This window comes from Vitis riparia, chromosome 18 (assembly GCF_004353265.1).
Source record: "Vitis riparia cultivar Riparia Gloire de Montpellier isolate 1030 chromosome 18, EGFV_Vit.rip_1.0, whole genome shotgun sequence".
NCBI classification, from domain to species: domain Eukaryota; kingdom Viridiplantae; phylum Streptophyta; class Magnoliopsida; order Vitales; family Vitaceae; genus Vitis; species Vitis riparia.
The window spans coordinates 22,290,833-22,313,984 of record NC_048448.1 but is presented as its reverse complement, the minus strand read 5'-3'; the positions used below and the strand labels follow the sequence as shown (position 1 = coordinate 22,313,984).

General features: G+C 37.4%; 2 protein-coding genes across 2 annotated transcripts; one reads left to right on the top strand and one right to left on the bottom strand.

Moving 5' to 3' along the window:
• Nucleotides 1–5,274, top strand: LOC117907866 (probable F-actin-capping protein subunit beta). The gene is made up of 8 exons (XM_034821536.1): nucleotides 1–299; nucleotides 1,661–1,731; nucleotides 2,536–2,649; nucleotides 2,798–2,880; nucleotides 2,956–3,029; nucleotides 3,170–3,289; nucleotides 4,728–4,823; nucleotides 4,941–5,274. The coding sequence occupies exons 1-8, from the start codon at nucleotides 171–173 to the stop codon at nucleotides 5,022–5,024; spliced, it is 771 nt and encodes a 256-aa protein (XP_034677427.1). The 5' UTR covers nucleotides 1–170; the 3' UTR covers nucleotides 5,025–5,274.
• Nucleotides 5,275–6,395: 1,121 nt separating this feature from the next.
• On the bottom strand, nucleotides 6,396–9,350 carry LOC117907858 (co-chaperone protein p23-1-like). Its single transcript, XM_034821521.1, has 6 exons — nucleotides 9,241–9,350; nucleotides 7,473–7,659; nucleotides 7,212–7,380; nucleotides 7,066–7,103; nucleotides 6,918–6,975; nucleotides 6,396–6,790 (listed from the first exon to the last, which is right to left on the bottom strand). Exons 1-6 carry the CDS (start codon nucleotides 9,243–9,245, stop codon nucleotides 6,711–6,713), a joined length of 537 nt encoding a protein of 178 aa, XP_034677412.1. The 5' UTR covers nucleotides 9,246–9,350; the 3' UTR covers nucleotides 6,396–6,710.
• Nucleotides 9,351–23,152: the final 13,802 nt, after the last annotated feature.

The window sequence follows — 23,152 nt, the reverse complement described above, 5'->3', positions numbered from 1 at the left end:
CGAACTTCGTATACAAGGTTCCCGCGAGGGAAACTCGGACCAATCAAACCAACGACGCTCTCTCGTCGTCGTTCCGGTGGCTGAGCAGCGCCGGTGGTGCCGACGTTGACCGCTGTGTGGTGGTTGCGGTGGTGGGCCTAGAGCCTAACCGAATTCAACTGTTGAATAAAATGGAGGCGGCGTTGGGGCTGATGCGACGGATTCATCCCAAGCACTCGGAGACGGCTCTCTCCGCGCTGCTCGGCCTCTTGCCTCACCACTCCTCCGATCTCCTCTCTCAAGTCGATCAGCCTCTCCAGGTCTCTAACTCTCTCTTCAATTCTGTGTGTTTTTTCTCTTTGGATTTTTGGACTTCTTTTGTGGATTGTTTCAGATTCTTGATATTTGGAGGTTTTAGGGTGTGGTGTGAAGGTGTTTAGCCCTAGCTCGCGGTTGGTTGCCGTGAAAGCCTGGGAAAATGAAAGAAAAAATCAATTTTGAATTTTTGAATTTTAAATTTCAATGCGCACTGTCTCCACCACATCTGAATAAAGAAACGTGCTCCTCTTATGCTGATGTAGAACCTAAAAAGGAAATGTAGATCGCACTTTGATTCACTAGCCAAACATTACCCTTGGTGAAGAGATATTGAAGCTGCCTAGCCCTAGCACTTGTACTAGACTCTAAAAGCATAAAAATCGAGTCTCAGCAATTGGATCAGGAGCGTTTTATAAATTACCAGTAGAGCTTTAAATGATTGATGATGATTTTTTTTTTTCTAAATAGAAATGTCAATAGAAAATGCCAAAGAGAGGGAGATAATCATGGTATACTGGAAATATCACTTGAGGCAGAAACAATTACTCTCAGAACCAGTGCTAAACTCACTCTTTGCTCTGTTGACTCTTCTCTTTTGTTGACATAGCTGGTAAAAACATTCCCCAAGACCTTGATTAAAAGAAATTGCTTATTGCTACAAATGAATCTATAATCGATTAATATCTGATGTTGTGGTTGTTTGTCCAATTATTTTTTTCAGAGCTTCTGCAATTTAATTTAAATGGTATGTACAAATTTTCTAGATCAGGCCATATTAGATTCATATTTTTTTAAACACATGAAACCTAAGTACAACCTGCAGGGCTTAAACAATTTACAGTTAATGAATTGAAGTTTCCGTTAGGAACATGCATTGTACATCAAATAGTTGCTCTATTTTTATTGTTCTAAACTCGTATAATTGTGAAATTTTTGAAAGTTTTCTGATTCTCTAATTTACTCCCAAAACGTGTTTGTGAGCTAATAATTTTAACATATATTTGATACACCTTTTTTCAAAAAAACTAAAAAAGATCTTTCAAATGTATTCAGATAACATTGTCAAATATATCTTAGTTTCTCTATGGTTTTATTTTTTTTAAAAAAAATTGGAAATATCACTTTTTCCTTTATCAGTGGGAGAGTCTGCCATGCCTTATACTGATTGTCCTGTCTACTTTATTATATTTGGTAACAAATATTCTTGTTTCCTAAGTTTGCATCCCTTTGGAAATATTCTTATATTCAGTGAAAAAGCGATTTTCCTTGTCTCTATGGCATAATATTGGTTCTCTGTACTATTGCTTCCTCTGTTGAATAAGTTGGAAAGTATAGGACTAAGGTTTTTAGTTTGAGAAAGCAGGTTTTATGTGATGTGGACAGTGGAAAGGAGTTTATATTGTGTGAATACAACAGAGATGCTGACTCTTACAGGTAAATGCACAACCATTTGCTTTCAAAAATTGTAGTTTAAATGATAGCTATCTTCTTTTTTCTATTTTATTCCAAGGGCAGTAATGAGTTATGATGGGGCCATATTTCACCTGTACCCATACTAACACAAACCCTAATGAAGGGATTTGATCCCAGGCACCTGTTACACCACCTCTAGAGGTTTTACTATGCATTGCCACCTTCTGGTGTCTTAGTGATCTAATCTGCATAAATGGCGGTGGACTTGCTCATAGCCTGTGAATTGGGGATTGGAAACTGAGCTCTTTTCAAGATGAGTTCATTCATCATGAGCACTTCTAGGAAATTTTTGTGCAGGAATCCCATAAATTGCAGTTGCATGATGTGGGGAGCATGCCACCTACCTCTAAACTCGATGATCTCATCGTTAAAAATATTTTTGGCTCTTTTCACTTGTTTATAACAAATATATATAATATGACAAATCCACATGCAGAGGGTTGTAACTGTATGTATACAACATGTACCTCATAGCATGCAATACACTGGCACCATGGAGCCTTACATATTTTAAAATCAATGATTCCTTTCCATATATTGGTTTCTTAGCACATTAATAGAACTCCTACGAGACTTACAAGAACTTCACAATACAATTCAGAAAAAATTATCCAATTATTTGGGGTCAGGTACCTAAATATTGCTTTGCCAATTTCACTCTAGGGCAATGTCTTCAGTAAAATTTTTATGACCTTGCATTTTTCTCTCTAGTGAAAATCAGCTATAACTTGTATATCATATTTTATGTTCCAATTTTTGTTGCAGATCACCTTGGTCAAATAAATACCATCCACCACTGGAAGACGGCCCCTACCCATCTTCAGAGTTGAGGAAACTTGAAATTGAAGCAAATGAAGTCTTCTCAATTTACCGTGACCAGTGAGGTCCTTTACTTACCTCGTACTTGAGTTCATTCCTTTGATAATTTTGACATGAAAAATAATCTATTTTCCAGATCCTTTTTGCATTCCTCTCATTTTCAAAAGAAGCACAAAATTAGCATTTCAATTAACCAATAAATTGGTAGGTATTATGAAGGTGGCATTTCATCAGTTTATATGTGGGAGGACGAGAATGAAGGATTTGTGGGTTGCTTCTTAATAAAGAAAGGTAATTTTTTCAATTTTCCAGTGGATAAATGTTTGTACTTTATTTACTGATTCTCAATCATTCTTGTGAATAAAGATGGATCAAAGACAGGACATGGCAGAAGAGGTTATCTGCAGGAGGGGTCATGGGATGCTATACATGTTATAGAGGTAGAATCTATCTGCCAGTGACTCAGCTGATGGAATCCAAAAATGATGGGGGTTCAGTTTGTCTCTCCCCTTCTATTCTTGTTACAAGTATTTTGTCATACATTTATCTGTCATCATGCAACTCTAATTGTTTCATGTAGGTTGGGCCAGATGAGGAAGGAATAACCCATTACTGTTTAACCAGTACTGTTATGCTGTCATTGACTACAAATGATCAGTCATCAGGCACATTCAGTTTGTCAGGATCAATTCGAAGACAGGTACTTCATGTTTGTTATTTAGTTTAAGAATTTAACTTTTATGCTCATTTATGAATGTTTGAAACATATCTATGAAAAGTTAGGAAGAAGCACAACATTACTGAAATTTGCTTTCCTGCCTATAAAAGCAATTAGTCTATAAATCTTGAAAGATAAAAATCACTCTGATCGACAATTGAATGATCCAATGGTGCATGCAAAAGGAGGTTTACAGTCATCTTAATAAGAAGAAAGAGACAGGTTCTGCAATTGATTTTATTTGTTCTCAAGTATGAATGAGCTCTATTCATAGGAAGAGGTAGTTTTGGTGTCATGTAATTTTCCTACCTATTTGACGCTCTTTTAAGTACTTACACAGGGGTTTTTGCTGCTGCTTGTCAAAGAATTTGGGATCTTTAATTTGCTGTCTCATATTCATTTGTAATCCCTCATTCTTTGTATGATATGAATTACCAACTAGATGGCTACTGCTCTTGCATTTTCATTGCAAATACCTTTCTTTATTGTAATTTACATTAAGAAGATTAACAAAATTATTGAAAATTTAGGCTCAACTCTTTTGCTGAAGGCTGTTCTAGTTATAGTGATGAGTTGCATACCTTGGAGTTTCAGATAGTAATGTAGCAAATTGAGTAGAGAAGCCAAATTAGTTTTCTTTTGCTTTTGTACAATAATAATACATTATGTAGCATTTGTTCCACAAGTAGCATTATCGAGTGCTGATCTTGGGCTGCTTGATGGTCAGAATGAGGCTACTTACTTGGTTGTGTGAATCATCTGTAACTATAATCATGATGTTGGCATGCAATATTGTTTAGTTACATGCATAACAGATATGAATGAAAATGAAAATTCTCCTTTCATTTGGGAGGGCACATGAATTATTGTCAATATAACTGTCAATATTGGGAGTTCTCTCTGGAACCTTTTTCTGGATCTTATCCCCTTGCACCAAATGGAGCTTAGATGTTCTGGAGAATGTTATACTGCCTGCTAACATGATACAGCTCTCATGGAACTGGCAATGAGAGGCAAGCAACTCAATATTTGAGAAATTATGGCCCCTGCTTGCCTGCTTGTAGTTTCACTACCCATTTTGGTGCTGTCCATGCTTAATGGAACTTTTGTTAGCAAAGTTAGTTCTCCAGGTGAAATGCCCTGCTTAATAGACTTTAGAGTCCATCCACATGGTTGGATGTCTCTTTAAGGAGTTAGATATTCCATGATAATTCATCTTCAATTGTACATATAATTTCCTTTGCACTCGAAAGTAATGTTTACTGATTGAATACTCACCCTTATACTGTATTATTGGTAAGGTTGAATTCTGTGATAACACACAAAGGATGAAGTGATAATTAAGAGTTTGTTGCCTGTCCTTGGAGAGATGTAATATTCTAGATAGCAAGCTCAAGAGTTTTGTTCCCCTTTTTTCTAGATGAATATGGATCTCTCAATTGCTGATGGCCATCTTTGTAACATGGGAAAGATGATAGAAGAGATGGAGAGTAAGCTGAGAAACTCTTTGGATCAGGTATCCTGTTCTCTGCTCATCTTTGATTGTATTTGTTGCTGCCTTACCATAAGGTCCCAAAGCATTGTTTCTTGATCGTACATATTTAGAGAGCTCACTGCCCACATAAATGTGCAGGTTTATTTTGGGAAGACAAAAGAGATGGTTTGCACTTTGCGCCCACCAGCTGAAGTGCTGCCAATGAGACTGCCGGACAGCTGATATATGATATCGTTGGGTGAGCACATAAAGATGGAAAATTACTCGGCTTTCAAACCTGCATCAAAACCGTGTGAGATTAGGACATGATGTATTCTGAATACATTTTTATGTTTCTGGTATTTGCAGTCCATATTTAATACAAGTCATTGTTCAAAATTTGGATTAGACTGGTGGAGGCCATCTGTTGTGGCTCTGGTAAAAAAGATGAGCACTCTTTTAAATTAAAAGTTCTATGTTGTGGTTCTTTACATATTTGGTGATTCCTAATTCTTGCAAGTTCATGATTGAGAGAATAAATCTACCCAATTTTACTTTCCTGAATCCCAAAAACGAGGACACAAATTCAAGTCGTGATTTCTAAATCATCCGCTTTTTGCATTTTTCATAGGTCCTTTATTGAAAGTCCACTAAAGTTTCGGTATCTAGGATGGAATAAGAACCAGGTCTGCAGAGGATAAGCCTAGCTTTGACGGGTGGCCCTGGTTCGGGCATGTGAGGTTGCGGTGGTTGGTGTGTCGAAAGCATTCCTTGCTTGGCATACAAGAAAGGTGGTAAAGTAAAGTTAGAATTCATCTTTATGTTCAATGACTTTTCAGTTGCTTAATAATTAAAAGGGAATGAAGGGGAAAGCTGCAAAATCGTATGGTTCAAGTGTCAGGAATGTTGATAAATATGCCTCAAAAGAAGTTGAAAAAATTAAACCGAGGGAGTGTGATGAGCTGTTGTTTGGTGTCAGCAATGATGGGCAAGGAGCAGGCACGCTAATAAGCTTCTCTAATACCTTTTAATGCCATTTATTTCTACTTGAAAAGCTCTAACCATCCGCTCAAATCACTCATCTAACTTTGCTACCTACCCACACCAAATCAAAGCTCGAAAGTCGAAAATATTCAACATTCAAATTCTCCCTGCACTTTTCCTTCTTTGAAGGACTTTGGCGTAGAACTAAATGCTGAACAATAATTTATTTTTGAATTCATCGTATTTCTTTAAAAAATTTAAATTTTAAAATAATTAAAAAAAAAATTCAATATACACCTTCAAGAATCTTTTCATCTTACATAAAAATTACAACCATTTTTTTATTTTTGAAAAACCCATTTATTTGCTCATTTTCAGATCTAAGACCAAATGGGTGAATATGTCAAATCACCAAGAATGATCAGATAAGGCTAGCCGTATACAACAAAATGAGAAGATAAAACCATCACAAGCATTCAAAAAGCTGGGTCAGTCCATCTAAATACCCTAACATGACATGCTATATCATCCACATTTTAAGATACAAAATTATATTTTTCAACTCAAGCCACTCATCATCCAAGTGAGACCACATGTCTTGAGCCTGCAAGGCCAGGCCCCTCACCCTCCTTACCCATCAATAAACCCTTGAATTAGATTTCAGCATTGTCATCTCATAAACAGCATCTTAAGTATTCCACGGAAAGTAAAACCACCAAGTTCACATCCTAACTCATCTCAGAAAATAGATATTTTAAAGAGCAACAATAATCCAATCCTCCTGGATCCGACAAATGTCAGAACTCACCACCAGGGTAACTCTTCCGGCTATATTTCAAGTTTTCAAGCACCCACCAACACTAGTTTCTCAAGTAAAAACATTCATTTGAAATTGAAACTACAGGAAGTATGCTGTGAGTTTAAAAGCACATTCTGGAAAAAGCTTCAAGCTTTTGTGCCAGCTTCACCACCTGCAGGTGCTGCTTCTGCTGCAACCTCCTCTTCTGTGTCACTATCATCATTTTCTGCAACCAGGACAGGGAAACCCATGAGGAACCCAACTCTTAGCTCCTTTCAGATTTAAACTATAGTTCCAACATATAATTGTTGCATGCATGGAATAATGTTGGAATGAATGGATCACGAATTTACCTTCATCCTTGTCGCCAGCATCATCATCCAAGTCTTCACCACCGCCCATATTCAGCTTCTGAAATAAAGAAGACACAAATTTATATGCGTCCATGAGCTGCTACACACGCATCAAACAAAATTTTCATTTGTCCAATTTAGTACTTACAGAAAAATCGAAGTCGCCAAAGTCCATATCAGCTCCTACTGTAAACCAAAATATCATGTCAAAGGCAAGCCAACAAGTTTTTCAGACAGTAAAAAATGGAAGAGCGGTAATTGACTATTTTAAGAGGGATTGAAAACATGACACACGTTTATCTTTATCTTCCGGTTCCTCGTCTTCATCAACCCATTTGTCCCAATCAACTTTCAGAAACACAGGTGGTTTCCCTTCCTGCTTTAACAATCTACTCCACCATTTGTTCTCCGCTTTCTTCACAAGGTAGCGGATGTTTCTTAAGCCTACACTAGCCTTGCTCTCCTGCAGACATCATATCAATAAGTCTCATGATTCGATAATTATAAATAGATGTGACTAAAGGAGAAAACCATTATTATGGTTCGGGAACCTACATTTACATCAACTTTGTCAAACAGATCAATGTCAATTTCATAAGGTATCTTATCAGCTCCACTGGTGGCAGAGAAGAAGAATTTCCCCTCAGGCTCTAATTTAAGATTCACATCCTTAGCATCAGGCAAGTCAATTGTGATATAGATGGTATCAGACCTCTGGGCCCATTTCACTGTAGGATGGCGGCTGATAGTTGACAGTTACAAACATGTATTAGCAAATAAATAAATAAGATAATGAATGAAATAAATCAAAAGTGATACTACAAGATTTGCAGTTTCCTTTTAGCATGTTGTGTTTAGTAGTCTAAAACCATATGACATGGATTTACCTAACAAACAGCCCCTTCTAATCACATTGATATCACGTATCTCCGGGAAAATTTTGATGTATGCTATAGGTTAACCTAAGAACAGGGGTGGTGTCTTTAGATTGTACCCAAACTTGAATCGCAAAGTTTTTGACTCACATTACTAGCAGGATTTTACAATTCTCAAAATCTCTAAATGGCACCTAAATGGTCAAATACTCCATTAAAAATACATTGGAGGAGGTCCCTAAAAGCTTACACTACAGATTTCTTCAACATTATAAGGGCTTATGAACCATGAAGACCACCCACTTATCAAAGTAATGTTGTTTTACAACCAAGCTATTACTTTAACATGAAAACAAGCAGGATGTCAGCAATCAAGCCAAGGCTTTGAAAAAACTAGAAAAAGGACAAAAAAGGCATCAGTTATGAGAGATCAACACATGATAATGTCCAAACAGAGCCGAAGAGCAAAGGAAAAGGATCCATACAGCTAAACCCAAGTGGATGGGGTTTATGGCTTTGCTGAGTTGAAACACAAAAACCAATCACAATTTATTGATATAAGGGAAACTGACTTTTGTGCCCAGCAACAATTCATCACAAGAAAGCACTTCATCTGGTTGGGCAATGGCATTATACTCAGTTCATTTGATCAATCTTACAAACAATGGGATACTAAGAAATTGAATTCTCTAAATTACTATAAGAAGAAGTCTGATGACACAGAAATGCATTTTGGGCTTAAGATTGAAAGCCCTTTATAGCTAGTTTAGCCCTAAGGCTCTGTTTCCTCCAAGAAAAAAATAAAAAACATTCCAGGAAAAAGGTTATTATCTGGGGCTCCACTTATCCATGGACAAATTTTTAACAGTTTCTTTTTCTTATTATTATTGGGAAAATTCTTCACTGACAAACATTCGATATATACATATGCCCATCTCCGAGGATAATCAAAAGAAAAAGAAAAAGAAAAAAAAGCAAACAAACAAAAAAAACAAAAAAACAAAAACTAAACTAAACCCTAACCAAAACCCTAAAGCCGGTCATCCGAGGAGATGAGAAGAAGAAAATGCTAAACCTTAAAACCACAGTATCAATCATTTGCCTTCCTTTCCCTCACACTTTCTAGAGGGCCAAACAGAGTCTAAAAACCCAACCACACACTTTTCATTTTCTTCCCCCTCAGCAGCTTTCTCAGCCACCGAGCACCATAAACAACCCAGAAAATACACACAAGACACAGCAATGGAAGCATATTCCTGGGGCACCTGTGACCATTTCGCCTCGACCCAGAAATAAATTCAACCCCGAAAAAAAAAAAAAAAAAAAAAAAAAACCCAGAGAAAACGAAAGAGAAAGTTAACAAGAAAAATCAAGAAACATCAACCCCACAAAGCGAAATTCAAAATATAAATAAAACAAAATGTTTCATAAAAGAAAAAAACAAATACCTCATCTTAGAGAAAAGATTATTGCAGTAAAGCAAAGCAAAGCAAAGCAAAATGCTTCGGAGTGAGAATAAAGATTGACAGAAGGGCAAAAGGCTCTTAAGTTTGTAGGTAGGAAATGTTATGTACATATATATATATATATATATATAGGAAGGGTTTCATGTGTGTTACACAACTATCCACAACACGCCGTCTCTAGATGCTTCTCCATCTTTCTTTTCTCCCTATTCCCTACTTAAAATCCATCTTTATATATATATTTAAATTTGTTTTACACAAAAACAAAGAGAATCAATTTTTACTTTTTTTGGTATCATTCCATGATGCCCCTTGTAATCAAAGCATGTAATCTTGCTTTTTGGGCATTCAATATAATTAACAAATAATTGTTTTATTATTCTTCGTTTTCCAATGATCTATTAATTGATTTCGATATATGAAATTAAGGCTTTTTTCAAGAAAATAAAAAAGCCCTTCAACTTATTAAAAAGTTAATAAATAATTTATTAAATACAAAAATAATATTAAAATACAAAAAAAAAAAAAAAAAAAAAATCTATTACCCAAATTCAAAGTTGCAACACTTCACAACTATATTTGAAAATCACGAATAATTATATGAACATCTTTCTTAAAAAAAAGTCAAAATTAATAATTAAATTGATAACTATTATATTTTGAAGACATTTGAGAAATTTCACTTTAAGACTATTAATTTAAAATTTGTTTTAACTCAATGTCATACTAGTGTTTGAATCAAAGTATGAAAAAGAAATTTCATTTTAAGACTATTAATTTAAAATTGATTTAACTCAATTTCATATTAGTATTGGAATAAAAAAATTTAATATTTTTTATAATTTTATGAAGGATTTTTAATTTGAGGTAAAATGTTGATATTTAATAAGTTTAGAGGGCAAAATACGGGGTTTTGAATGAAAGGGAGCAAAGTGTAAAACATTTTAATATTATTTTTAAAATTTGCATGCAATAACTTTAAATTGTTTACTATTGTGGTTTATGTGTCAAAAGACCCCTACAAAAATTTTACTAATTTTTTCCAATTTATTTTTAATTTAGCAAGATTAGAGATTTACATTTTATAAAAACTAAAACCTTGTATCATGAGTGGTAATTTTGGTATATTTTTAAAAGAGAATATTGTGATTTGATTTTATTCCAATATTTTCGGCACCTTTTGGTGGTTAGAAGAGTTTAAAGTTAATAGTTAGCAGCTAGTGGCCCCATGGCTTGGAACAATTAAAAGCTAACCACAATTTGAATGCAAAAATTTGTGTTTTTATTATTGAAAATAAGATTTAGCAATATACTTAAAAGCATAAACCAAAAAATATATTTGTGGACCACTTGGTGGGGGAGACTCACTTTTTTATTTGGTGAAAATTTTATTTTTTGAAAAAGACTTCGGAGTCACTACTTATTTTACTTTTATTTTTAAAAGGAAAAATAAAATAAGAAAGAAAAACCCTAAGTATGATTCCTAAAGGAAAAACAAGTCTGTGAAAAACCAAGTCTAGGTTTAGTGGTCAGGTTGCCTAGCGGGAACAGGAATGTACCTTAGTAGTAAGCAATAAATACACTATCATGGAAAATAAATAAATAATAAAAAGATTTAAAAAATAAATTAGTAAATTAAATTAGATAAATAAATAAATTTAAAAGATTTAAAACCATTTAAAATACAGATTTTTAAAAATCAAATTTTGAAAATAAGTGTGAGGGATTAAAAAGATGAGAACACGTGGCCTTTGGGACGACATGCTGAAGGCGGCCATGTAATATCAGACGGAAGTGGGGCCTGGGTAGAGAGGAGTTGCATTGGTGGTGGTGAGTTGACCTGGCACTGTTTGTATTTAAAGAATTCCAAGGTCCCTTCCAACATCTAATTTCCACATTTTAGCTTCGTATGCTCATCTTGCCAAATTCTGTAGCATTCTTCTATGCATGGTTGAGGTCTCTCTCAAGATGGGATAGCCTCTTCAAGCCTTGTTGATAATGAAGAAGAGCAACTACCTCCGGGTTCGGCTTGTAGTTGGAAAACAAGTTATAATTGCCCACTGTTGGTGCATTGGGCGAACACATGTTCATGAGCTTAAAAAGGCCATGTGACTCAGATTCATTTGGAAGAAGAGTTCCTTGTTCAATCTTTCTCTTTAAGGAACTCCACATATCACATAGTTTTATAAACTTGTTGCAATTGAGTTATGCACAAGCTGGAAGGTTGGAAGGCTGGCTAGGAATAGCTTATGCATACTAGGATGCCCATGAATGCATGGGCAGTAAGATCAAAGGATCAAACACTTCAAGGAATAACGACAACACCAAAGTGCTTTTGCTTTTCCAACTACATCGGGACTTACGAAGCTGAAAATGGAGCTTTCAAAATCATGAATGCAAGTATCCCTCTATTCTTCTTCTCAAACGTAGTCGAAACCTTCCGAAGAAAGTTGCCTATCAACTCAAAGCTCTCACTGGTGGCATATTCGATCACACTGCGGAAATGGTTGACAAGGACGACGCATTGGCCCTTGTCAACAATGCAGAGAGGGGCATTCAAAATTGAGACGATGGGACCAAGTCCAAAGGAGGATCCGACGAGGTCCATGAGAAAGCTAATTGCTGCTTGGTTGTGTTGTTCTTCTCCTTCTCCTTCATCCTTGTTTGCGGCATTGTTTAGATGTCCATAAGCAGTTAAGATTTCTTTAGGTGAGCCAAACAACGAAGCGGATGGCCATGCGACAACTGAAAGATGGCTATGTTGGAAATGAGAACCGTTTGCCTCACAATTTCTCCTTGGTTCAGATTGAGATTGTTTCTCAAGGGTTTTGGCGGGTATGAAGGGTGGGGACACGAGGGTGGCCATGCACATAGGAGTGGGTGATGAAAATTGGTAGTGTTGGGGAACCAAAACTGAGTGGTGTTCGAAGGTCAACATTAAGTGGAAAAAATGGAGTTGGGTTGATCATGCATAGGCATTTACATACACGTGAAAAGAAATGTGGCAAGGTACTGATGGCTAGGTGAGTTACGGGTGTGGGGTAAGCTAGTGAGCATGATGATGGGTTAGGTTGATGGTGATGCAAATAAGGAGTGGGTGGTGAAAATTGATATAAGAGATGAGCTGAATGAGTGAGTGTGGTATGGGAAAGAGTAATGACTGTGTGGGCTGTGATAGGCTGGGAAGGATGATGGTGGGTAAGTGCCGATGGCTAGGTGGGTTACATGCATGGGTTAGGTGGGTGTGAAGAAATGGAGTTGTGTGGTGAGTATGGAATGAGTTTGGTGAATGGGTTAAAGGTAATGGGTATGGTGTCAAGTTTATGGTGAGCTTGCCGAGGGAAACAAAAATCTTGAGTGTTGATCCATGGAAGAGAAAATTGCATGACTAGAACTGATCCAGGTCCAGCTCACTGAATATCCATAGGAGAAACAAGCATCCCAGAAACATAAAAAAGTAATGGCATCAATGGCCTGAAGCCTTGAGGAACCATGGATGGGTCCATTTCATTTCGTCCATTTGCTATGTACCGATAGATTTGATAGTTTCGGTGCCACAATGGTTTTTGCTGATGTTGCATCTGTTGGGAGTTCCCACCTATCCTTTGTCCGGGCTACCCTTACCTTGATTGTAAGCGTGAGTATAACCTATAGTTTTCAGCAAACCTCGCATGGAACACCACAAAGCCACGACCTGTACCTCTGTATTCTTCACCATGAAGAAAAGCAAAACCCTATATTATATCTAGAGCAATTTTCATTCTTGTTGACCAAGTCATTGTAGCACACACTAGCGTAGCCATGCACACGTGGGAGTCGGGGACTTAGGAAGTGAATATTGGATATGAATTTCAAGTTCTCTGATCTTTGTTCAACTTTTGATGGTTCATTCAAGCACATGACCCTTGCATCAAATCGAATTTTTAGGCACAAAAATCTGACATCTTCAACTTTGTTCCCATTTGTATAGAACAACTAAACTTAGACGAATGTTGTCCCTTCTCAAGATCATCAAAAGCAGTTGGAGAGAGTAGGCAACAGTAAACTTCTGGATCCTCAAAGACTTCCCACAAAGACCCAATTTCCAAACCTCATGCAGAATACAATGTCAAGTTCTCTAACATATATTCTAGAGGCTTTACAAATGAAAGACGAATAGCTGACGAGCGTAGGCTAGCTTCTTTCCTGATGTTCTCTTTATGACTACATGTCAAGGGATTTAGAAGACAAGAAAGTGCACCATGGTTAATTATGCACTAGGTTTGCAAGATTGCTCTTAATAGATAGCAAGCATTCGTTTGTTGTTAAACAGTGTTGAGGACTTCGAGAGTCTTTGCTAAGAGCTGGTTTAGTTTGTAGATCCTTAAGTAGAAACCAGAGCAACTGAGTGGATAAGAAACAGGAGAATGAGTGGCCACATTGCCGGATGACTTCATCGGAGTAACCTCAAAGGCATGGGAGTCCCGAGATATCTCTGATGAGGTTGCTGAGATTATGTTGGGAAATGTAAGATTTGGAAATCAGGCTTCAATATGGACTAATATGGTTACAACTATCGGGAAGAAACTCACATATCTCAATTGTTGTTACTTCGGGTTAAGCTTCCTAAAGCTTTCTTGTGGGATAAGGACCCTCTTTCTAACAGCTTTCTACAACTTTTTAGTTATTTCGGTAAGAGTAGGAACACTAGTCAGTTTACTTGATGAAATAACCCAATGAATTGTCTTACAACATTCATCATATCCAAAACCAACCATGAGCCCTCATTAATAAATACTAGTAACTTCTCCACCAAGATTAATTACACTAATGCATAGACCAACTTGACAATCCCAAATCCTCATAGTCTCATCTTCACTACCGGTATATGGCTTATCAAACCTAAATGGCAAAATAATCCTAAATACAAAACTCCAATTAAGCTTTATAGCCAATATTTTGAACCAATAGACTAGAGCGCAGATATAATCACATAAACCCTCCATTGAGTTCATTTCTCTTCACAACCTCACTTTTCCAATCTTAGCAACTTGGCGATTGATGACCTCATCCCCACCATCAATAAGAAACAGAGAAAATAACAAAGATAAGCAAAAAAACATAGAAACAGGATATTAACTTAGCTTTATTTCACGGATTGTCAAATAGCAAGGAGAAGGTGGGATCAACAGGAAACAAGAGCATGATTTTTATATATCAAGTTTAGAGAATGAGCAATGCATCTGATATTTACAAAAGAAAACAAAAACACCAAAATAAAGCCAAAACAGAGCATGCATATAGAGAGTTAGATCCGACAAAGCAAACGAGTGGCCCTTGATGTCCACACCAATCAACAAAGCAATGCTTAGAAAAGTAACTGAAAATAAGAATGAAATAGTGTGAAAATGAGAGACAAGAAGCTCACAGTAGCTTTACCTAGAATGCTCCCTCATAACAAAGAGTCACATAGCTTCCAACTCTATTTTGTTTTCTATGAATCAACAAGATCTCCTTTCATCTTCTGCTTGCCCTCCATTTCTTGAATCACTCTCTTATAACACCCAATTCTCTCTTATGTTCTTTCTTTCCCTCCAAGTCTCCACTAGCTTTACTACTTCCCGTTCAGAGACGTTTCCATCCTAACCATCACCATGCCAAGATAGCAATGTCTTTTGCTACACACCTCATGCAGCTTGCTCTCCTGAAGAGATCATCTCCTACTAACCAACATGCTACTATTTGCTAACATTTTCTCTAAATGTAGAATGTGCCCCTTAAAACTCCACCATTTGGCAAAAGAAAATGGGAGCAAAAAAATAAAAATAAAATGGTCCTCCAAATAGGGGTTTACAAATATGCCCCTCTTTGGTAGAGCTCACGAGAAGGAATGTGAACATCGAAATGAAATGAGAGTGTGAATAATGAGTGTAACGTAGCGAACTCTAAAGAAGAAAAAGAAAGACCCCTAAAGGTACAGAAGTAAAACACAAACTCGCTCAAACCAACAAAGAAACAAAAGGATGTCTAAAATCCTAAGAGAATGGTAGCTCTTAGAGTGCCTCTAAAGTTGCGCTATGGATCTATACTCCCTCTAAGATGTCTTCAAATGTGACTCAAAAATCGATGTCAAAGTTGAGTAGCATTCAAACCACCTAGGAGCATAGGGACGAGCACAAAGAGAAAAACCATACGAGGACATAAAGCGTAGGGTATATAACAATATAATCAAGATACATGCTATGAACTCAAAGGGCTATATCACACACAATGGAGGAGGATAAACCCTAGAAAATCATAACTCCAAACACCTGAAATGTTGCTCTGAAAGCCAAGACCGAGACAGACAATTTTGAACAACTAAACTATGGCTCTGAATGCCTAACTATGAGCAATGGCTTTGAACGCTAAACTGAGAAATGACTTTGAACGCCTAAGTGAAAATATGGCTCTAAACACCTACGAGAGAAATGGCTCTGAACGCCCATGGAAATGATGGCTCTGAACGCCTATGAGAGGAATGGCTTTGAAGGCTTATGACTCTAAACGCCTGTGAGAGGAATGGCTCTGAAGGCCTATGGATTTGAATGCCTATGAAAGAAATAACTTTGAATGTCTATGAAAATGGTGGCTCTGAACGCCAATGAGGGGAATGACCCTGAACGCTTGTAGCTTTGAATGCCTATGAAGGAAATGACTTTGAACACCTATGAAAATGGTGGTTTTGAACGCCTATGGGGAGAATGGATCTGAAGGCCTATGGCTCTAAACGTTTAAAATTGCGGCTCTAAACACCTAAAATTGAGGCTCTAAACACCTAAACTGAAAAATATGGCTTTGAACACCTAAAACTGAAAAATGATGTCTTTGAACACCTAAAAATGTGGCTTTGAATGTCTAAACTGAAGAAAGTGGCTCTAAATGCCTATATTTAGTAAGATGGCTTTGAACACCTAAACTGAAAAAATGGCTCTGAACACCTAAACTGAAAAAATGGCTCTAAACGCCTAAGCTAAGAAAATGGCTCTGAACGGCTAACTGAGGATGGTGGCTCTGCACACCTAAGCTAAGAAAGTGGCTTTGAACACCTAAGTTGAGAAGTGGCTCTCTAAATGCCTAAAATTGTGGCTCTGAACGCCTAAAATGAAAGAAATGGCTCTGAATGCCTAAAAAGGGAAAATGACTCTGAATGCCTATGAAAGAAAGTGGTGGCTCTGAACGCCTATGGGAGGAATGGCTTTGAAGGCTTAAACCAAAAGTGGATGGCTTTAAAGGCCTAAAACTGTGCAAGGTGGCTCTGAACGCCTAAATTGTGGAAGGTAGCTATGAATGAGTAATTGAGGCAGGTGTCTCTGAATGCCTAAGTTAAACAAGATGGCTCTAAACGCCTAAACTGAAGATGGTGGCTCTGAATGCCTAAACTGAGAAATGTCTCTAAGTACCAAACTAAAAAAATACAACTTTGAACGCCAAACTGAAAAAATGTGGCTTTGAATGCCTAAACTGAAGAAGACGACTCTAAATGTCAAACTAAAAGAAAGTGACGACTCTAAATGCTAGGAATGTGGCTTTGAACACCGAACTAAAAGAAAATGACAACTCTAAATGCTAGAAATGTGGCTTTGAACGCCGAACTAAAGAAAACGACAACTCTAAATACTAGGAATGTGGCTAACGCCGAATTAAAGAAATATGGTGGCTTTGAATGCCAAACTGACCAATGACTCTGAATGTTGAACTAAAAATACGACTTTGAATGCTAAACTGAATATACGATGGCTCTAAATGCCGAATTGAAGAGGGTGATGGCTCTAAATGCTGAACTAAAAACTAATAGCTTTGAATGCTAGGAATGTGGCTTTGTACATCAAACTGAAGAAATATGGTGGCTCTGAATGCCAAATTGACCAATGGTTATGAATGTGGAATCGAAGAAAAATGATGGCTCTAAATGCCAAGTTGACCAATGGCTCTAAATGCCAAACTGTGAACGATGACTCTAAATGCCAAACTGTGAACAATGATTTTGAATAACTAAACTATGAACGACGACTCTAAACACTAAACTATGAACGATGGCTTTGAATGCCAAGAATACAACTCTGAACGCCATAACTATGGAGAGAAGGTGGTTTTGAACGACTAACTAAAAATTGATAGCTTTGAATGCTAGGAATGTGCACCAAGAATACGGCTCTGAACACCATAACTGTGAAGAGACGGTGGCTCTGAAAGCCTGAATTGTGGAGAGAAAGTGACTCTAAACGCCATAACTATGAAGAGATGGTGGCTCTAAATGTTATAACTATAAAGAGATGGTGGCTCTGAATGCAAAAAATTTGTGAGTGACGACTTTGAACGCCAAGAATGCGGCTCTTAACGCCATAACTGTAGAGGAATGGTGGCTCTGAATGCCAAGCTACGAGGAAATGATGAGATGAAATATGCCCCAACATAGCATGTCACCACAACTCTCGATCCATTGAAAGGGTCTAAAAGAGACTCCATGAGTCTCAAAAGATGCTTTACTGATGAGTCGAAATGGTCAAATCAACTATAAAATAAAGTCTCACAACCCATCTGACTAAATCACGTGGCCTAACGAAGTGTCATGATAATCTGGATGCCTCTAATTCGAAATGCCCTACTAGAGGAATCTGTCATCGTCTCAAAAGAACGATCCACTGGCAAGTCTCAAACAAAATAGTATATTAGGGAAACTATCATCGCCTCAACATAACGATCTACTAAGGAGTCATAGGTACCGGAATGGTCAAAACTCAAAAGTCATGCTCCCTTGAAGGCTCGTCTCGACAAAATCATCGAAACTATGACCAGCAAAGAATGTCATAAAAGTTAAGTGAGAAATCAATCATTTTGATAAAAAAAATAAAATAAAATGTCCCACTATAGCAACTGATGCATCATACCATGTAGGTAACCGAATGTCTCTAGCCAATCACCTCCGTATTAAAAAACCAAAACTATCCATAACTTAGAAAAGCATAAGCGTACCGATCTGCCCTGGTGATTCGACAGGAACCCAATGATGGCCTGAGGTGATCAAACTGTACTATCTCACTGAGAATCGACGTGTAGGAACCTATCCATCACTGGCTAGAAAGCGTTCCATCAAGGAACAAAGAATGTGAGTCAACCTATCAATGGCTCAACAACGTCCCACCGAGGAAGCCTATCTGTCAATAGCTTAAAAATGATCCACTAAGGTAACCAATGAGAAAGTTTGTCATTAACCCAAATGCTCCATTGGAAGTGATGAAAATGTGCAAGCCTATCCATGGCTCATAAATGATTTGCTAGAAAGTGAAGAAGGAGTCTATCATCAACTTAAAGATACTTCACTAGGGTTACAAAAGTGTGTGAGTCTGTCATCAGCTCAAAAATACCCCACTAAGGATGATAGACGTGAGCATGTTGGTGGCTGACTCGAGAATACTCTAATAAGGATGTCTAAGAAGTTTGGCATGTGTCATGATGAAACAATGGTATGAAAATCTATGCACCCTAAGATAACTCCATCGGAGAATCGTGTCAATATCGAAAAGTGTAAGTTTGAATGAATGGCCCAAAAGAGGCTCCACTGGGGAATCATGATAAAATAACAATGGACCATTAGTTCGACATGCATTTCGTAAGTGAAGAGGATCATGAAAAGCCATGAAGATCTATAAATCTCAACCAAAAGGGAAATATGCCTCAATATGGCATCAGATGTGCGGTAGGTGGGAAAATCAGACAACATCAAATCATTCATCATCAAATGTGTAATCCCAATCATTCATATCCATAGCTGAATCATATCCAAACATCAAAAGAGGCATCTCCCAGAAGAAGAAGCATGATGACATCTAAATATCAACAAAATCTCAAACACCTGTCCAAGTAGACATTGTCAAAGACAACATCTAATCTTATGGCCTCAGGGTGGTCTTAAGACACGAGACGAAACGTAGGCTAGGGTGATAGGGTAATAGAAATGAATGGAAACTAGGCTTAAATACCCAATGATCAAACTCATACCCTCGTGTATAAAATGAAACATGTATAGAAAATCTCATGAGCCATGGACCTGAGGATGCCTAATGTGAATATAATAGCAATAATGAGACAATGAAGAAAAACGAATTGATACTGAGATGTGTAAGAATGATGTAAAGAAAGTATCAAACTTGGAATAGGTCGCTATAAGAAAAGAACAATGGGATGAAATGAAGGGGATGAATCAAAAGCAATAACAAGGATGATAGCGAAACAAAGAACATACAAAAAAGAGTAATGATCAACTCAAATCAAACATAAAGTGAAGTCACATCAATAATGAATGCAATGATAGAAAAGACAATGACCTAGAGCCCTTAAGAGAATATCACTCATCTCACTTTAAAAAAGATATGACAAAATGGATATGAGAAAGAAAGGGTCTTGGAAAGCTCACATATGAACTCTCACCAATAAACATACTCAATAAAGTAACCCTCGGATATCAATGCACATGTTCAATGATGGAGAATACTATGCACATACACACATGGATTTTTTATTTATTTTTTATTTTACATATATTCAAATGTGCATACCTTGAACGTTAGCAAATAAGCTCCAAATATGAGATCAAAAAATGGATAGAGATACTCTCAAGTGCTAATGTGGCATAAAATCTCTTTGATGAGATAGCCTTCTCAAACTAAGGATCTCTAGATCAATGTCCGTGGGATAGATAATGGAAACGACGTGATTATCCTCCATGTAATGAATTGAGGATGATCAACAATTAGGGTGGAGTAAAGATGAAACAGAACAAGTAGCAAATAAGACTAAGAAGAGGATAAAGAACATGAACAATAATATGTGATGAAGTGTGTTAATGAGATGATAGAAAAAAAATAATGAGAAAGATGTGCCCATAGGCCTAGGGGTCATGAAACTCTCAAACAAAACATGCATACACTGAAGGGCCACTATTTCGGTGCAAAAATGTAAGTAGGCAATAAGAAATGAAAGCCATGATGTACATGCGAGCCTTAATGGGCTAACTGTCTATATGTCAAAAGAGGGATAACAAGGTATATGGCTAACTGAAATGATGCCCCCCCATCATATGACTATGGTCTCAAACATAATACTTCTTTACTTGATTTACATTTGTTGGCTCTGAGAATTGGTTTCCATCTAGATCCATCAACCATGCATCATCCTCTAGGGTCAACTCCCTAATGAAATAAGGTCCGCTCAAATTGGGTCTAAACATCCCTCTGGGATCTCTGATCAATCCTCTTATGACCTTCAAAACCAAGTCACCTCTCTGTAGTGGTCTAGGCTTAACCCGTTTTTTGAATGCACGAGTCATCTTCCTTTGATAGGCATGAACATGGTCTGTTACCCTCAATTTCCTCTAATCTAGGAGGCTAAGTAGATTGAATCAAGATTGAGCCTAGTCTGCCTCTGAAATCTACTACTCCAATGCTACCCTCAATAAATCCATTTCTATCTCAACTAGTAGCACTGCCTCCATACCATACACCAAAGAGTAGGGTGTGGCTCCCGTAGAGGTGCGAAAAGAAGTTCGATAAGCCCACAATGCAAATGGAAGCTTCTCTAATCAATATTGAGAAGTCTCAACCATCCTTTGTAAGATTCTCTTAATATTCTTATTTGCAACCTCTATTGCCCCATTAATCTATGGCTTGTATGCAGACGATTTATGACGCTAGATACTGTATCTCTGTAATAAAATGTCAACATCCGCTCTAAAATGTACTCCCCTTTCTGAAATCAACTCTTGAGGGACTCCATAGCGGCATATAATATGTGATTTGATGGAACTAACGACCCTAACTGATGTCAATCTCGCATATGAGGCAACCTCCACCCACTTTGTGAAGTACTCAATGACAATCAATATGAACTCATGACCATTGGAAGACTTCGGCAAAATCTTCCCAATAATGTTTATACCTCATACTGAAAATGGTCATGGTGAAGTCAATGCATGTAACTCTGAGAATGGCACGTGAATGAGGTTCTCATGCATCTGACACTCTGGACATCTTTGAACAAACTAACAATAGTCTATCTCCATAGTCAACCAGAAATAACCGGTCCTCATGATCTTACAGGTTAACATATGCCCTCCCATATGTGGTCCACAGACTTCTGCATGAACCTCTCTCATCACTCGATCGGCAAAGGCGCGGTCTAAGCACAATAGTAATATCCCATCAACTAATCGTCTATACAGTGTCTCCTCACAGATCACAAATCGGGTGGCTAATTGTCTCAATGCTCTCTTATCCTTGGTCGTAGCAACCTTAGGATCTGTGTCAAATCTCAAAAACCAGTATATGTCATGGTACCAAGGCAAACCATCATCTAACTTTGCTTCATCAATCAAGAAACAGTAAATAGGAACATATCTCGACTCAATCAGTAAAGGGAGAACAATGGTATTAGCAGGAATATCAATCATGGAAGTTAAAGTAGTTGAGACATCAACAAACTGGTTCTGCATTTTAGGCAAATGTGTATACCTTAAATCATCAAATCTCCCAATCAGTAGCTCTAAGTATGCATGGTAAGGCCTAGTCTTCCAATGACCCTGAATCTATCTCAATACCAAATTGAAGTCACCAAACACCTCCATCTATCTAATCCAGAGCTTAAGAGTTGTCTCTAACCCCAAGATACAAGCATCATACTCAACAATATTGTTCGTGGTAGGGTGTCGATCAGAGAACCCCAAACGAATAGATTTAGGAATGTGGTCACCATGAGGGGATATCAGTAAAACACCTATCCCATATCTAGAGTGGTTGGTTGCACCATCAAAGTACATGCGCCAACTTGACAAACTAGTCACTATAGTGATATCCTCATTTGGAAAGTCATCATTAATCGCTCTATCATTAAAAACTGGTAATAAGGCAAAGTGATCTGCAACAATGCTCCCTTTGATAGACTTCTGAGTAAGATAATGAATATCAAACTCAATCAGCAGTACCAACCATCTTATAAGTCAACTAACCAAAGCAGGTATGTCAAACAAATATCTCAAATGATCTAGATGGGATATCAAGTGCACTAAATACTCCATCATGTAATGTTTCAATGTCCGAGTAGCCCAAACCAATGCCAAATAGAAGCACTCAATCATGACATATCTTACCTCATAGTCTAACATCCTCTTAGTCGAATAATAAATAGCTTGCTCTTTTCCCGAATCATTGAGCTAAGCTAACATGCATCTTAAGGCTATGTCTGAGACTAACAAGTATAGAAGTAAAGGAAGATTTGGTGTAAAAGGCACTAAAACTGGAGGCAAAATAAAATACTCTTTGATCCTGTCAAATGCACATTGGCATTGATCATCTCAAATAGTAGGCTGACTCTTCTTCAAAAGTCGGAAAATAGGCTTGCAGATGTCTATCAGTCTTGCAATTAATCTGCTGATATATTGAAGTCTACCCAAAAGGCCTATGATCTCTCTCTCAGTCCTCCACACAGGCATGTCAAAGATGGCTTTGATCTTATCTGGATTCGCCTCTATGCTTCTGTAGACCCTCAATTTTGTCCCTTTAGCACATGTCTTTAAAATTCGTTTTCAATGCTCCACAATAGTTCCTTGGTGGCCCAGTACTACTCACCACTTACCTATTTCTGAGTCACCTTGGAGACTTTGGTTGAGGGATTATTTGATCCCTTATTGTGACCCTTGGCAGCCCTAACTTAGACTTAGGCTTTTCTTGTTTTTTTTTAGGATAGCTTTTAGATACACTTGGCCCATTAGGCACCACCCTAGGCCCACTTAGTCTCATCATAGGCCCGTTTAGGCACACTTGGCCCATTTAGATATTTTTAGTGTGACTCGTATGACTTGCATGGTTACGTGGCTTTTGGG